Raw genomic sequence first — 17787 nt, forward strand, 5'->3', positions numbered from 1 at the left:
ACTTCCCCACAGGCAAGCCGTGCCTACCAAGTGGTGTAATTTGTGGGACTTCAGAAATGTTCCTTTGCCCAGAGTTATTTCCCTCTTGTGATTGACATTCTAACATTTGTGATAAATTCATTTGGCTAAAAGTATTTCAGTTTCCAGAAAGTTTAAAGAAAAAAAATATTGTCTTCAAAAAAACCCTGTTATCAGTCATATAGCAGTGTTTCAAGTATTAGTTTGCCCTCCTCTTTTTCTCTATGAGAACTAGTTGAGAATGACTACAACTAGATTTTAAGGGGGCTGAAGTAAAAACTGAATACTAATTAATCGAGGTTGTTGTTGATGTTTAGTCACTAAGTCACGTCTGACTATTTGCGATCCCATGGACTGTAGCCTGTCAGGCTCCTCTGCCTATAGCATTCTCCAGGCAAGAATACTGGAGTGGGTTGCCATTTCCTTCTCCAGGGGATCTTCCTGACCCAGGGATCAAACCTGAATCTCCTACATTGCAGGTGGATTCTTTACCACTGCGGCATTGTAGGTCAGTATTGTGAGGAGTTTGGGACAGAGGTGGGCAGGAGTCTATTGTGGGCATGAGGGAAGTATGTTCCAAGAAGGAGGGGAGATAGGTAGATTAGAGAGGTTTGCACAGTCTTCTTCCTATGATTTGTCTCAATCTCCCCAGTTACCTAATATCATTCTTCTTTATAGTTTTTTGCTTATTCTTAAAATTTCAGGAACATTATTGCCTTACCTCAAGTAGTATTAGGTTGGTGAAAAAGTAATTGCGGATTCAGACGGTGAATTTTATATTGTTATAACTAGGCTCAAACACATCTTTATTAATTAAAATAAGAACCATTACAATCAAAAGATTTTTGCCAACAAGAAAGAAGCTTGTTTATTCCTGTAGTGTAAAAATCTGTGCTTCTAGATTTGACAAATTCTCGAAAGGCATTTGCTGCTTCCTGCTTGCTATGGAAGACTTTTTCCTGCAAAAAGTAGTTGAGATTCTTGAAGAAGTGGTAGTCAGTTGGCAAGAAGTCAGGTGAATATGGTGGATGAGGCAAAACTTTATAGCCCTATTTGTTCAACTTTGAAGCGTTGGCTGTGCGACATGCAGTGGGGTGTTTTCTGGAGGAGAATTGGGCCCTTTCTGTTGACCAGTGCTGGCTGCAGGTGTTGCAATTTTTGGTGCATCTCATCAATTTGCTGAGCCTTCTTCTCAGATATCATGGCTTCACTGGGATTCAGAAAGCTGTAGTGGATCAGACCAGCAGCAGAGTGCCAGTAACTAGAACCTTTTTTGGGGGGCAAGTATAGCTTAGGGAAGTGCTTGTGAACTTCTTCTCGGTTCAGCCACTGAGCTGGTTGTCACTGGTTGTCATATAAGAGCCACTTTTCATTGCATGTCACAATCTGATCAAGAAAAATGGTTTGTTGTTGTTGCATAGAAGAAAAGGTGATACTTCAAAATGATAACTTTTTTGACTTGCAGTCAGCTCACGAGGCACCCACTTATCTAGCTTTTTCACCTTTCCAATTTGCTTCAAATGCCAAAAGTTGGTAGGATTGTCAACATTGAATTCTTTGGCAACATCTTGTGTAGTTGTAAGAGGATCAGCTTTGATGATCCTCTCATTTGGTCATTGTCAATTTATGATGCTGGCCACCACACTCCTCATCTTCAAGGCTTTCGTTTGCAAAACTCCTTGAGCCACTGCACTGTAGTACAAGTTATCAGTTCCTGGGTCAAACGTGTTGTTGATGTTGTGAGTTGTCTCTGCTGCTTTAGGACCCATTTTAAATTCAAATAAGAAAATCACTTGAATTTGCTTTTTGTCTAACATTATTTCCCTAATCTAAAATAAAATAAACAGCAAGTAATAAGTCATTAGCAAAAAAAGCAAGAATGCACATTAGAATGATATATAACATAACCACATTTAAGAATGTATTCCAATCATATCAAACTGCAAACTTCAACAATGCAAAACTGCAATTACTTTTGCACCACCCTAATACATTTTCATGGTTGTTGATTTTTTTCAATCTTGTTCTGATTTCTTGCTTAGGTTTCTTTTTCTATCAGCTATGGCTGGTTTATCACTATTTCTCATTTTTTCCATAGGTTTCCCTGATTATTTTGGCCAAACATGGCTATAAACCTTTGTATTCCTTTTGGCATTGCTGACATGAGTCCTGTAGTGTGTGACCAATTATTAGATACTTGGACCTAGTCTGTAGAGGAATGCTATTATATTGTAGAAAATGAAATTTTAATATTGGCTTTCAGATAATAGTGCATTAGGAAATGAAAGGAAATATATGTGTGATTTAGGGGTCCTTAAGTGCAAGGACTGTTTTATTCACTGTGGTATTTCAGCCCAGGGAATGCCACATAGCAGCCACACTATTAGTGAATGAATGAATGCTGCTTGTAAGTTTATTTTTATTGGAGCATAGTTGCTTTACAATGTTGCATAGTTTTCTGCTGTATAGCAAAGTGAATCAGTCATGTGTGTGTGTGTGTGTGTGTGTGTGTGTGTGTGTGTGTGTGTGTTTATATATCCCCTCAACAGAGCACTGAGTTCCCTGTGCTAATCTGTAGGTTCTCATTCATTTTCTGTTTTATACATAGTAGTGTGTATGTCTCAGTCCCAGTCTCCCAATTCATCCCTCCTTTTCCCCACTTAGTGTCCACATGTTTGTTCTCTACAACTGTTTCTCTATTACCACTTTGAAAATATGTTCATCTGTATAATTTTTCTAGATTCCATATATGTGTGTTAATATACGGTATTTGTTTTTCTGATTTTCCTGTGTGATAGTCCCAGAGTGTGCCCACATCTCAGTAAATAGCAGAGTTTCGTTCTTTTTATGGCTGAAATGCTGGGAGGGATTGGGGGCAGGAGGAGAAGGGGACGACAGAGGATGAGATGGCTGGATGGCAGCACCACATGATGGACAAGAGTTTGAGTAAACTCCGGGAGTTGGTGATGGACAGGGAGGCCTGGTGTGCTGCGATTCATGGGGTCGCAAGGAGTCAGACACGACTGAGCGACTGAACTGAACTGAATATTCCATTATATATATGTGCCACATCTTCTTTACCCATTCATTTGTTGATGCTGTTTATAAGTTTAATTGACTGTTCCTTTCACCTAGTCCTTGTGGTTGTCTTCTTCCTAAAGCAGTGCCTCTCAAGTCAGTAACCCTTCTCACCTGTCTTATTTTCCCCTCAGTCCTCCAAACACTCTCCATCCCATTTAGGTAGAGTGAGTAGAACTAGTTAACTTGCTACTAATATTTCAGTGACGTTGCCTTTCGCATGATTATGTGTAAGGATAGCCAACCTTTGCTCAACTTGCGGAGACTAGACAGAAGCAAAGATACAAGGAAGTTGCTTCAGACAAAAGGGTGGTTTGGGGATAAAGTTTGTCACTAGAATTCTGCAGTTGTTTTAATCACATCATTTTGTCCTACAGTTCATTCAGGAAACCAGTATTAGGTAAACAAGATGTATTTCCTGTGTTCAAGTAGTTTACTTTCTAAAAAAGTAAGTAGATACTAAAGTAAATCACAAAAGTATATTAGTCTATAACAAGTGCAGTGATGAAGATGGGAAAAAGTTTTTGTAGCAGTGATTGAATGTTACCTAAACTTCTTAAGATTGTAGGTGGGGGAAGTGTTTAGAGAGCAAGGAAAGAGGCAACATCTGAGCTGCATCTTAAGGATGAACAGAAGTTATCATGATGATACTGTAGTTAGCAGACATGTATGCTGTCTCCACACAGGTGATGACCAAGGCTTGGAGGCAAGAAGCAGGTCCTTGTTTGGAGATTATAAAGTGTTTATAAAGTGTTAGGCAGGGTGTGTCTGGAAATAAGGTGCATTCAGGGGTCAAATCATGAAGGAACTTGGATAGCATGGTAGAGCATTTATCATATGGTAGAGAGCTACTGAAGGGTTTTAAGAAGGGTTTAAGAAGAGGTAAATCATTGAGTCAGCAGAATTTCTTTGGTGTTTTTGTGGATTCTAGAGAGGAATGCTTCTACTTTTCTGAAACCTAAAGTTTAGATAAGGAGGCTCAAGATAGGAAAACAGAGTTGATAATGCAGAAGTTGTCTTATACCATAGGAGTAGTTTCTCATACGTACGAAAAATCTTTATTTTAGTGACTATAAGTCCTTCCTATTTAGTGGGGGAAAAAATTTTAAAAAATTCATGTATAAAGTTGACAACATAGAGATAATATCATTCAGACTCTTTCTCAATACATATATGCAAACATTCCTCACTTTGTGTGGTTCCGGTATACACAACTTTCACTTACCATGGTTTAATTAACACCAGTCTCCCAACAACATGGTTCAAATTTCACTTACCACAATATATTAACTGTGATTAGCTGCATAAAGTATAAACTTTGCTACTGGTTCTTCAGCTTACAAGTCTCTGCATAAATAGTAGATGTGCATCAGGATCAGTGACCAGTCACATCTCTTCATTCAGAATCTGTTGGTGATTATACCGTGCACATCTGTTAGTTACTACACAGACGGCGGAGTGTGTCGCTGTGTTGCTTCCTTCTCTCTGTGATGAACTCATGTGACATTTTACATAGATGGGTAATCAAAAAAAAAAAAAAAGAAAACCTGGTAAACAAGATGAAAGTACAGTGAAATAAAGAAATAGTGAAACAGAAATTGAAATTAGAATTGAATATAGATGGAATTATAGAAGAAACAGCTGATCCTGGAACACTGCTGCCATTTGAGTGAACTCTGGATATGCAGAGAGAACTTAGTAAAGGTGAACTTTTGACATAAGAGGAAAGGGTCGTGATGAATAGGATAGAGATGTCCCAGAGGAGGTTACAACAGCAAAAAAAAAAAACACAAAAACTTCATATTAGAAGAACTCTTGGACCTATTTCATGACACTGAAAGTGCAAAGGATGAAATGTTGGAAGTTGACCCATACTTAGAAAGGAGTGTGAGAGTTTGCCAAACCATAGGGATATATGTTTGCTCAGTATGGTTCTTTATACAAGAAAAGCACACTATTCAAACTACTCTTCATAAATTTTTGCTAAGAAATGGAACTTTAATTTTCATGGTTTCTAATGTTTTAAATTACACTGTACTAAATTAATCTTAGTTTATCTTTTTCATCTCCCTATACAAGTATAACTGACAGACTTTTTAACATTTGACAAAAATTTTTAAAGATCACAGAGTTTTCCCCATTATTAATATTTCTTGCATGGTTTCAGACCATATGCTCAGTTTTATAGATCTCTAGTACCATGCAAAGCAAGGATGATTCTGTATGTAAATGGTTCCACTATTTTCCTTATGGATAAATATTTTATTTATTTATCCAAAATTTAGTTACTTGGGGAAGTTCAAGTATATACTTGAAGTTTTTTTCCTTTCCATCCCTTAATATTTCTAATTTTGATTCAGTTGTATCTTTCTTTTTTGTCCTGTGTGGTCATATGTTGATAACCTATTCAAATTAGTGTTAAAAGAAGTATTAAAATCTTTCTATTAAAATTAGATTCTAAGCCCCACTTATTATTGGAGGTTTTAGCAAGGCAACTTTCTGTCACAACAAAAATCAAGACAACCCTATGACTCTTAACACTGAGTTTTTAGTCTGTTCTAAAACAATTTGTAAATTTTTCTATTGGTACTTAAGATATGCATTCATTTCATTTTCAGTATATTCATCAGAGAAAAATCATATGTTGTTAGTTACTGGACCTTTTTTGTTCTTCCTATGTGGGTGTAGGAAGAACAGTGACTCAAATAATATTTTCAAAAGACTACGATATAAACAAATTTTAAAATATAGGCAGTCAGGTTCTTAGATTGGAGCTATGTCAAAACTTGAATGTTGGTATTTTTTCCCAGGAACATTATTTCCTTCATTTTTTAAAAAAATGTTACAGATTAGCATTTAGAAAAGAAATGAGGCCTATAGTCACAAATTAGGGAATAGGGAGACTTTTATACAATAATGGTGCTAACTCCAGAATATTACAGTAGAATAATATTACATTGAAAAATAGCAAAAAGATATTTTTTCCCACTTAGAACCTTTATTTCAATATTAAGAGTTGAAATATCATGTTAAATAATACTTAGAATCTATTTTCCCCCAAATAACTTAAATTCCTCTTCATCTTTACATCAATTCATTTATTCATCCAGATTTTTCCATCAATTAATTGACAAGCACTTACTATGTTCTAGACACTGAGCATATCATATTAAAATCGTTTAAGAACTTACATTTAAACTCTTTGAGGAGCTCATATACCATCTCTAACTCCACCCTCAAATCTAATTTATAATCATGTCTCAACTAGACTGTCATAATAGCCTCCTACCTGATCCACCCTCTTTCCCTTCCACTCATCCCAGAGTCCCCATATTTGTTTCAGGTCATATGCCCATGGGAACCCGAATCTGGTTTTTCTCGGATGCATACATCAGTGTTACTTAAATTCTTCCTATGCTTCAAAGCCTGAATTGCCTCTTATAAATGCCTTTGTTTTTCATTGAATGCAGGGTGAAAAGAAAAAAGCGAATTTCTTAACAGATTCTAGTAATTGCAGAATCCTAGCAGGTTAAAGGGAATCTAGCAGTAGTTAAATTCAGTGCCATCGTTTTACAGATGAAGACTTGGAAACTCATGATATAACTAGCTACTGGCAAAACTGGATCTAGAGTTCAGTGTCCTTGGTCTTTTCATTATTAGTAGTAAACCAAACCAAACCAAACCAAACAAAAAACATTTTGTGTTTCACTTAGGCTCTTTTGATTGCAAAGAATGGAGACAGGCTATCTCAAGGAAGAGAGAATTATTTCAATCCTCTCTACAGCATTGAGGGAAAGTGGAGACCCATGGAATCTAAAAATATGTATTGTAATATGACTTGGTCTCATGGAGACAGGTACTGATTCAAAGCAGCTCTGAGTATCTTAGCATTAGTTTGCAGCTCTTTTACTATACTTTTCTGTTAGTACTGCTGCTCCCCTCCTCTCTCTGCATCTGCCTTTTCGTGTTACCTGGTTTTCCCTCTGACAACAACTTTCTTTCTCAATATAGTTTCTTTTCACAATAATTTTTTAAGTTGTACTTTGACTTTCTTCTCTTTCTCTTATCTTTCCTCTTTGTCAGTCTTTCTAGCTTTAGCTAAGTACCTAAATCAGTCTTTCCTTCCTTCTATTCCCTCCTTCCTTCCTGTTGAACTTATTTTTAAAAAGATTTTAATTGGCCTAGCTTGACCCTGTTTATGAGAAAGCCTCTATTCCAAGTGTCCTTATAGGCTACTGGCCAGACTTCATACTGGCTTCCCTTAGATTGAGTGCCGTCTCCTGTGGCTGAGGTAGAGTAGGAGTGAGCTCATGAAGAAAAGATCATGACTGCTTGGTGTTGCCCTCTTATTAAAGGCTGTTGATGAAGAAGAATCTCCTAGGAAGGAATTGTACATTTAGAGGATATCATGGTCAATGTGCCTAGTTCGCTGTTATAAACTGCTTCAGGGAAAGCAAGCTAACAAAGTTGTAGCACCACTGTCTTTTGTTTCACCAAGGCTGAGGAGGGAAGAATCTCTGGTCAGAGAAACAGATAGTGGCCAAAGAAAGGGAAGCGTATAATTAGACTCAGCAGTACACAGAAATAAAAACAAGGAAGTAAAGATTTAATACAGGTTTTTTGTTTGTTTGTTTTTAAAGAAAAGGAACTAGGCCCATGGCAGAGAGCTTCTCTATCTATATGCCTCTCACCCTGGCTCCTCATTTGTCATCTTCGTGACATTCTCCTAAGAACTACGTCCTTCTAGAGCTGCTGCCTCATCTGAGGGAGCTGCAGCCATTATTTTAGTGCTGAGGACATTTCTTATTTCCCAGGATTAAAAAAGTGAAAAAGTTAGGTTTGTGGATATTTTTTATCTGTAGAATCTTAACATTTGGACAGTTGAGAACAGTGTCCCCTGTTTTGTAATTAGGCTGGTATTTAGCTATCTTTAAAAAAAAAAGTATAAACTCAGAGTGAAACTGTGGGTGTAATAGAGGCCATTGGTAAATGTGTAAATTTAGTAATTCCTTTTGTTGATTTGCCTTGGTTATCTACAATTGAACATTTGATGAGAAGGAGACTATCCTACATTTGAGTTTGAGACAAATATAAAGACATTTAAAGTAAGTAGAAGGGCAGGTTACTAAGCTCATGATGAATCTGTCAAACCAACATGATTCCACCTTACTACCTATATGACTTTGGTCATATCATTTAATTTCTCAGAGAATTTTCTCATCTGTAAAATTGGAGAAGGAAATGGCAATCCACTCCAGTATTCTTGCCTGGAGAATCCCATGGACAGAGGAGTCTGGCAGTTTACAGTCCATGAGGTCTCAAAGAGTCGAATACAACTGAAGCGACTTGGCGTGGCATAAATGGGGAAGATACCTGCTTCATAGGATTGCTATAGAATTAGCCACTTCCTTGTTTTTGTTAGTTTTATTAGTTCAGGGAAGTTTCCTTGTGCCTTCCTTCTTTCCCCTCCTCTTTTTTCCCATATTCTTTCTTGTGGCCACTTCTCTGATTTTTAATAGTCTAATCAGGAAAGAACAGAGCTCCTAGAGGACAGGCCATTTCCTCGGCACTCTGGTTTTTTCCTTCTGTTATTCCCTTGTTACTTATATGCTTACATTTACAGATAACACAAAAATTTTTGCCTCCAACTTGCTTTCTTACATTTTCTGATCTTCTCTCTGGTTCCCAAGAGTCTCTCTAATTGAACATTTTCTTATGTTTTAAGTTTATCATCTCAGAAACTGCTTAAATCATTTCCTTAGTTTTCAAATAGGCACCTCTTCTAATTTTCCCATTGTCTAACCAGGGTATAATTTCCTTCTCTAATTCATGAATTCATGTTCATAAGTCCTCACTGATTAATCCTGAATGACTCTCTTCCCTCTGTTACTCTATATCCTGAAACCCCAAAAACGTATCTTCAGTTTGCTGTACATTAATTTGAAGTTTCTGATATTTGTAAACTATGATTTATTTCAGGTTTTTGAAATTTGCTTAGAATTCTGAGATTCTTTTAAAAAGGAACTTCCTTTTGTTCTTTTATATACAGCAAAATCGAATAAACAGCAGGTTGCCATACTGATTGTTAATTAGAGCTGTATAAATGTGCTGATTCTTTGTTCCTGCCTTTTTTTTTTTTAGCGTCCTTCCTTTTGCTCATAGAATATCTTTCTAGAGCATAAAGGTTGTTATCTCGTTTATATCTTTGAATGTTGATTATAGAGATTAAGATTTGACTTTGGTTCTTATTTGGGAAATATTTTTTGTTACTAATGTCTTTTTTTAAAAAAAATTGAGATATAATTGATATATAACATTGGTTATTGATTTCTTAGATAGCCTTATAAACCTCCTTTGGATGGACTTGAACAGTCTCTTTTATTCACTCATTCACAGATTGTTATGACAATGTTTTAGAGAAACTGCGTGAATATGGTCCAGTTTTTCAATAATTACAAACAGAATATATCTGAGAGCATTTCATTTCAGCATTAAGGAACTAAAACCAGCTTTTAAAAAGCTGCAGCAGAATTGAGCAGACCTATTGCTATACACCAGCCTTTTATAAATGATGCTGTCTTTTTATTCAATACTATGTAACCATTTTAGTTGCCAACAACAAATCATTCAAATAGCATTCAAAATTGATTAAGAATTATTAATAAGAATATCTTCTTTAATAAAATTAAATTTTTATTAAATTAAAAGGATAGCATTTAATAAGAAATAGATTAGTAATAATTGAATTTGCGTTAATGAGAAAACCGGAAGTTGGGGTAAATGACAACTGTGGTTAGTTATTGGACTCACAAGGGTTTACTGTTCATAACATGTCTTCACCTTTACCGTTGCAGGGTCTCAAGGGGCATCCAGGACTCCCAGGACTCCAAGGGGAACAAGTAAGTATTCTTCCTTTGTCAGACTTGCATCTCTCCAGTGAAAAAAATACACAGTGGGAAACTCCATTGAGAGATTATTTTTCCACACTTAACTCTTTAAGTTTTTCTTAATGCTTTTAAGGAAATGCTTTTTTTAATGCCTATTTTTTTCTTAATGCTTTCAATTTTCTTAATGTCTTTTTCCTGTCAATTTTTCTTAATTCTTTGACTCTTTTTAGTACAGGAAAAACTTCTAATTTATTATCTACTAAACTTTGTTGATTTTTTTCATATCTTAGACTGACTTTCAACTATCTGCCTAATATGCTCCAGAACAGCTGTTTTCAACTTTTGTTATTCATAAACTCTTGTGAGAATCTTATAAATGCTGTGAACCCTGTCCCCGGATTATCCATACATATGCACACGTGCATGCACACACACATACTCTGATTTTCTTGTATGTTTCAGGGACTTGTCTGTTCTCCAAAATCTATTCACAGCTGTTAGTTCCCTACCCTTGTGTGAAAGAATGCAAATAAGTTTGATAAAAATCCAAATTAGAATGGCAGTATGCTATTTTTTGTTCATTCTGTATATACGCACATATGTTAAAATCAAAATAGTTTGGAAACTGTTTAGTTTTTAATCATGTTATTTCTTCTTTCTCCCACCAGAAAATAATATATCATTATGTCACAGGAAAAAAATAAAGTCAAATCTCTTGTTTTCAATGCAATGTGTACTAGGCCAGTATGAATAAATCAGTGAAAAAGGTGGGAGATTAGATACTAACTAAGGTGGCAAATCATTACTGGAGATTTAGCAAAGAGCCTCAAAAAGCCCTAAGGGGAGCTCCAGAAAGAAAAGTGATGGATTATCCTTGAGGGAAAGACAAATAAAGAAATAAAGCCAATTTTTTCTTTTGTTCATTCATGTTAGAGGAACAGTAAGCTCTGTTAAGTCCCTGAGGCACAGTTTTTCAAGATTGCTAACTACTGGACATGGCAAGAAAAGCAATATATGTATTTGTAGCAAGTACAATCTTAATTTCTTCAGTACTTAACAATCTCAAGTACAAGATCAAATGAGTGCTGAAAAGCATTTGAGCATTTGTAGAAAAAAAAAAAAAAATAGAAGGGCAAGAGGGAAAGAGAGATTAGATCCTGGGGAAGGAAAAAATTCCTAGAATCCTGCTTTGGCAGAAATGTGTGGATTCCAATGAAGAAAACCTGACACATCACAAGTTAGTGAAAAAAACGACTGTTTGTCAGAACTGACCAGTTTTCTCATAACTGCTCTGTTATCTAGTTCCATTAGAATACATGTCCTAGTTCTGAGGGTGGTATGCTTGTGAGGAGAGTCTAATATCAGTTTTAAAGATCGGAACATGTATTATTGGAATCAGTTCTATTTTATATAATTCTAGAAGAAAAAAGACAAAATTGGTGATAACTGCGAGGAACAACTAAAATCATTTTGCATTTTAACTGTTGGAAACACTGTGGACATTAAGAGGAGCATGATTAATTGCTAGGAGACATTCCCTTCTGGAAAATTTGTAAATATCTATTAACTGGCCAGAAACATTGAGGAAAGTAATTATATCATCTGTGTAAGCTCTAGTATTAAGAGCTGTCATTTACTGAGTCTTTATTGGCTGCCAAACTGTACTACTGTTAACTGGAACTTCAAGTAGTATAATTGTGTATTGAATATTTCCATATGTTAACTCATTTGATACTCCACAACACTAAGAATTATTATAATTACCCCTGCTTTTAAATATATTTTCCCACATAGTTCTATTTTCTCTACATTATAATCCTGTGACCTAGATATTACCACTGTATTTTACTAATGAATAAATGAAGACATAGGGAGGACCCATGCTAGCAGTGCTTGGACTCTCAATGAAGTCTGACTCAGAGAGTCAGCTTTAATTCTTCAAGTGAGAAGTGGAGTTGGGACAGGTTTACTATTCCTGATTTTTCCAGGAGTAGAGAGATAACCCTGTGTCTAAATTACTCCAGACAGTCTACAGATTAAAGTGAGCCATTTTTTAAATGCAGAGTGAATTGAGTTACAGTATTCCTTTGGAGTCTTTTGAGCTCTGTGGTTGTCCAAGTGATTTTAGGGTGTGGTTGGCTTAGAGTATGTTTATGCCACATACAACTGCTGAGAGCTTGCTTACTGACTCTGTTTACTGGTGCTCCAGGAGAGCAGGATTCGGTCATCAAAGAGAGTCCTTCTGTGTGTTTCTCTGTGCAGCTGGAATGTGTTATCTCTCTACATGTTGTCTCAACACCCTCTGTGAAAATCTGTTCAAAATCAGATTTCATTTATGTCTTAAAACAGATCGTTTTTTAATTGAGGTTGACTAACCTAATTTGACAACAGACTGGTTCCAAATAGGAAAAGGAGTACATCAAGGCTGTATATTGTCACTCTGCTTATTTAACTTATATGTAGAGTACATCATGAGAAACGCTGGGCTGGAAGAAGCACAAGCTGGAATCAAGATTGCCGGGATAAATATCAATAACCTTAGATATGCAGATGACACCACCCTTATGGCAGAAAGTGAAGAGGAACTAAAAAGTCTCTTGATGAAAGTGAAAGAGGAGAGTGAAAAAGTTGACTTAAAGCTCAACGTTCAGAAAACTAAGATCATGGCATCTGGTCCCATCACTTCATGGGAAATAGATGAGGAAATAGTAGAAACAGTGTCAGACTTTATTTCTGGGGGCTCCAAAATCACTGCAGATGGTGACTGCAGCCATGAAATTAAAAGACGCTTACTCCTTGGAAGGAAAGTTATGACCAACCTAGACAGCATATTAAAAAGCAGAGCCATTACTCTGCCAACAAAGGTCCGTCTGGTCAAGGCTATGGTTTTTCCAGTGGTCATGTATGGATGTGAGAGTTGGACTGTGAAGAAAGCTGAGCGCCAAAGAATTGATGCTTTTGAACTGTGGTGTTGGAGAAGACTCTTGAGAGTCCCTTGGACTGCAAGGAGATCCAACCCGTCCATCCTAAAGGAGATCAGTCCTGGGTGTTCATTGGATGGACTGATGCTGAAGCTGAAACTCCAATACTTTGGCCACCTCATGCGAAGAGCTGACTCATTGGAAAAGACCATGGTGCTGGGAGGAGAAGGGGACGACAGAGGATGAGATGGCTGGATGGCATCACCGACTCGATGGACATGAGTCTGAGTAAACTCCGGGAGTTGGTAATGGACAGGGAGGCCTGGCATGCTGTGATTCATTGGGTCGCAAAGAGTCAGACACGACTGAGCGACTGAACTGAACTGGACCTAATTTGGCCGGGAAACTAATGAAAGGGATGGTGGTTGCCATTAACCAGAACCTACAGAATAAAATCAGCGTTTTATGTTTATTTCACTCTTTCCTATTGTCATAACCAAATATAAGGTTTTTCTGGAGGTATGGATATAGGCCTGTATGTTTTAAAGTTGGATGGGGAATAGAAGAAGCATTTGTAAATAGACTGAAGCAAATCTCATGATTAGAGGGCTTTCCTTTGAGTACTACTATAAGTTATTTACACTTCAGACCTCCACTAGGGAGACAACCTTTAATGGTGGTCTCTGGAGTTAGACTTGCTGATTTAAATTCTGACTTTCTACATAGCTGAGTGACTTTGCACTGGTGGCAAACACATTGTGTCTTATTTTTTGCATCTGTAAAATAGGGATAATGATATCTACCTTAGAGGGTTTGGGTAGATTAAATAAGATAATACATATAAAATACTTGAAATTGTGCTTGGCATTTAAGTGCTCAATAAACATTATAGGGATAAAATATTTACTATGTATAATGTTAATAAGGTAATTTCTAGTACATAAATATAGTTTCTGAAATTCGTAGGATATAATCTCTACATGTAGATGAAAATTTTCTGTAATTCTCAGATCACTCTTTATTCACATTCTGTTAAATTTTTCATTGTCATATATATATGTGTGTGTGTGTGTGTGCATATACACGTGACAACTTTAGTCAGATCATCTGGATTTACATTCAGGATCTGCTACTTACTATGCCATCTCAGGCATATTTCATAACTTCTCTGTATCTTTCTTACTTCAAATGTAGAATGAAGAACATAGTATCTATCATACTTTATATCATATATATAAAGTAGCTGTAAATCACATTGCATGGTCATGTGATTAGCACATAAAAACATGTTAAAGTGAAGTAAAAGTCACTCAGTCATGTATGACTCTTTGTGACCCTATGGACTATACAGTCCATGGAATTCTCCAGGTCAGAAGGAGTGAGTAGCCTTTCCCTTCTCCAGGGGATCTTCCCCACCCAGGGATTGAACCCAGGTCTCCCACATTGCAGGTGGATTTTTTACCACCTGAGCCACAGGGGAAATCCAAGAATACTAGAGTGGGTAGCCTATTCCTTCTCCAGTGGATCTTCTTGACATTGGAATCAAACCAGGGTCTCCTGCATTGCAGGCGGATTCTTTACGAACTGAGCTATGAGGGAAGCCCAACACACAGAAAAATGTTAAGTAAATAGTAATTGTTGAAACAAGGAAAGGAAGGGGGAGAGAAAAGGGAGAAAACAAAACTGAGAAATGTATTCTGAGAAAAGTGGAGAGAAGGACATATAAGGAGAATATGAATCTAATAGAATGGAAGGGTGAAAACTTTCAACTGTGATCCTTCATTTGCCTCTTTCTTGGACTGTTTTTTCTCTAGATTTTTCAAATTTCAGGAATTTTATAGTGTTTCTCTGGTTAAACTAGAGAAATTAGTACAATCTTCTGTATGCTTCAGAGCAGAGGGGCAAAGGACTAGTGTCCTTTGTATTAGTATTATTATCTAATACAAACAACCAAAAGGAAGAGTTTTTACAGAATAAAGAATCTATGAAAATTATCACTGCTATCATCTTTTCAGTTCAGTTCAGTCGCTCAGTTGTGTCTGACTCTTTGTGACCCTATGGACTGCAGCACACCAGGCTTCCCTGTCCATCACCAATTTCCGGTACTTGCTCAAACTCATGTCCATTGTTGCCCCTTCTCCTCCCACCTTGAGTCTTTCCCAGCATCAGGGTCTTTTCAGATGAGTCAGTTCTTTACATCAGTTGACCAAAGTAGTGGGGTTTCACCTTCAGCATCAGTCCTTCCAATGAATATTCATGACTGATTTCCTTTAGGATTAACTGGTTGGATCTCCTTGCTGTCCAAGGGACTCTCAAGAGTCTTCTCCAACACCACAGTTCAAAAGCTTCAATTCTTTGGTGCTCAGCTTTCTTTATAGTCCAGCTCTCACATCCATACATGACCAGCAGAAAAAACATATTTGACTGGATGGACCTTTGCTGGCAAAGTCTCTGCTTTTTAGTATGCTGCCTAGGTTAGTTATCGCTTTTCTTCCAAGGAGCAAGCATCTTTTCATTTCATGGCTGCAGTTACCATCTGCAGTGATTTTGGAGCCCCAGAAAATAAAGTCTGTCATTGTTCCCATTGTTTCCCCATCTATTTGCCATGAAGTGATGGAACCAAAGGCTATGATCTTAGTTTTCTGAATGTTGAGTTTTCTGAACATTTTCACTCTCTTCCTTTACTTTCATCAAGAGGCTCTTTAGTTCTTCTTTGCTTTCTCCCATAATGGAAGTGCCATCTGTCTATCTGAGGTCATTAATGTTTTTCGGAAGTCTTGATTCAGCTTGTGTTTCATCCAGCTTGGCATTTCGCATGATGTACTCTGCATATAAGTTAAATAAACAGCATGATAATATACAGCCTTTACGTCTGGTTCTAACTGTTGCTTCTTGACCTGCATACAGATTTCTCAGGAGGCAGATCAGGTGGTCTGGTATTCTTATCTCTAAGAATTTTCCACAGTTTGTTGTGATCCACACAGTCAAAGGCTTTGGCACAGTCAATAAAGCAGAAGTAGGTGTTTCTGGAACTCTCTTTTTCAATGATCCATTGGATGTTAGCAATTTGATCTCTGGTTCCTCTGCCTTTTCTAAATCCAGCTTGAACATCTGGAAGTTCACAGTTCACGTACTGTTGAAACCTGACTTGGAGAATTTTGAGCATTACTTTGCTAGCATGTGAGATGAGTGCAATTGTGTGGTAGTTTGAACATACTTTGGCATTGCCTTTCTTACATTTTTTTTTTTGTCATCTCCTTAGTTCACAAGTTATGTATTAGACCTAAATGAATGAATGAATCATATATCAGTGGAAGAAAATAACAACATATGAAGGTATTTCTTCTCACTTTTCCACAGGGTTCTGCAGCAAGTTTCCTTTCTTATCTGTTTGAGTCTCCATATATCAGCCTTCCTTGAGTAAACTGGGTCTTAAATCAGGCACAGAAAGTTATCAATTCAAAGTGAGTTTCCCATCCAAAGTTGCTATGTGAATTTTTAGATATACCTATGTCATAATACAGGTATTTAACACTTAATATCCATTTACCTACCTTCTGAAGCTTGTGCTCTGATAATTAAGGGGAGTTCCAGGATGGCTGAGACAAGGAGTTCAATCTGTAAAGATACTGGTTATTATACATTGTATCAACTCTTTCTCTAATGTAAATGTTTTTTTAAAATTCATGTATCACTGAATTTTTTTATCCTATGTTTATCTGCATTTATCCTACATTTAATAATCAGTATCTCATTTAGGTCCCTAATCTAATAGTTGTATTCATTTTTATTTAGCAATTTATCTCATTTTCTTTTTTTTTTTTTTTCAGTTTGAAAGCAGTCAATGTTTATTAACTGACTAGATTACAAAAATAATCATGGTAGATACCTTAGTTCATCCTTCTATTAAGCCTGTTGATATGGTCTTCCCTGTTGCCAGCATCTCTAGCTTCTACAAAATGGATGGCCCTTTTCTTCATCTCACCTCACGGAGAAGACAGTTTGAAGGCCCATAGGAAGTTGTTTGCTTCTTTGAAATGTTTTCCAGCAGTACTGATCTCATGAATCAGATGACCTTCATGCAGATAATGCCGTATTTGCCAAGAGACCAGCGATCAACACATTATCTGTCAGGACAATTCACTGCTTGTTGATTTTGATCAGTTAATTTACTGACTTCAGGTTTGGGTAACCCCATGCAATGTATTCTTGCCTTGAGAATCCCATGGACAGAGGAGCCTGGCAGGCTACAGGCCATGAGGTTGCAAGAGTTGGACACAACTTAGCGACTAAACCACATGCCATGTATGGTTCCTCCCTTCTCAGCGTGTTAGTTGAAACCTTGCTGAGCTTCAGGAGGTGCCATTGAACATCTGACAGAGCAAAGTTGCAATGCCTTTCAAATCTTTGATACCTCTGTTCCTGATGACAAGTGCCAATTTGGATTCTGTGGGCACATAGAAGTTGCTGGCTTTTCTTGCCATCCTAGCCATTTGAATTTCAGTTCTGTATATCTGCTTGTCTTCTTTGTGATAGGGCTTAGCTTTTTCATAGATAAACTTTTTGCCTTTCAAAGAATCTTTTAGGCAAATTATTTCTCAGTACTTGATCTTAAGCTCTGTGGAATTCTTTTGCTTTTTCTTAAGGATTTCTGGCATAGCAGGAACCTTTTTTTCCTTCTCTTCTGCACCCTCCATGGTTCCAGCCAGGAAAGAGGCCATTTTCATTTTAAATAGATGACTTCAGTCAGATAAGCAACATGCAGGACTCTTCATATTTTTATATGGAAAAATATTCTTTAAAACCTTGGGTATTATGAATACCCCAGGTTTGCTTTCTTTGGCTTCTTTGGTCTTTGCTGTATTTTTTATTATTTTATTTTT

At 36.9% G+C, this 17787-nt stretch overlaps 1 protein-coding gene and 1 pseudogene across 1 annotated transcript in view; one reads left to right on the forward strand and one right to left on the reverse strand.

Annotated features, from left to right (window-relative positions):
• The window catches only part of COL24A1 (collagen type XXIV alpha 1 chain), a 373554-nt gene that overhangs the window by 75187 nt on the left and 280580 nt on the right, over positions 1-17787 (forward strand). Inside the window, exon 10 of the mRNA XM_065907005.1 lies at positions 9951-9995. Within this exon, the coding sequence (XP_065763077.1) occupies positions 9951-9995 (45 nt within the window). The remainder of the gene's footprint in view (positions 1-9950; positions 9996-17787) is intronic.
• LOC136150311 (large ribosomal subunit protein uL30 pseudogene) lies at positions 16795-17601 on the reverse strand (annotated as a pseudogene).

This window comes from Muntiacus reevesi, chromosome 1 (genome assembly GCF_963930625.1).
Source record: "Muntiacus reevesi chromosome 1, mMunRee1.1, whole genome shotgun sequence".
Taxonomy (NCBI): domain Eukaryota; kingdom Metazoa; phylum Chordata; class Mammalia; order Artiodactyla; family Cervidae; genus Muntiacus; species Muntiacus reevesi.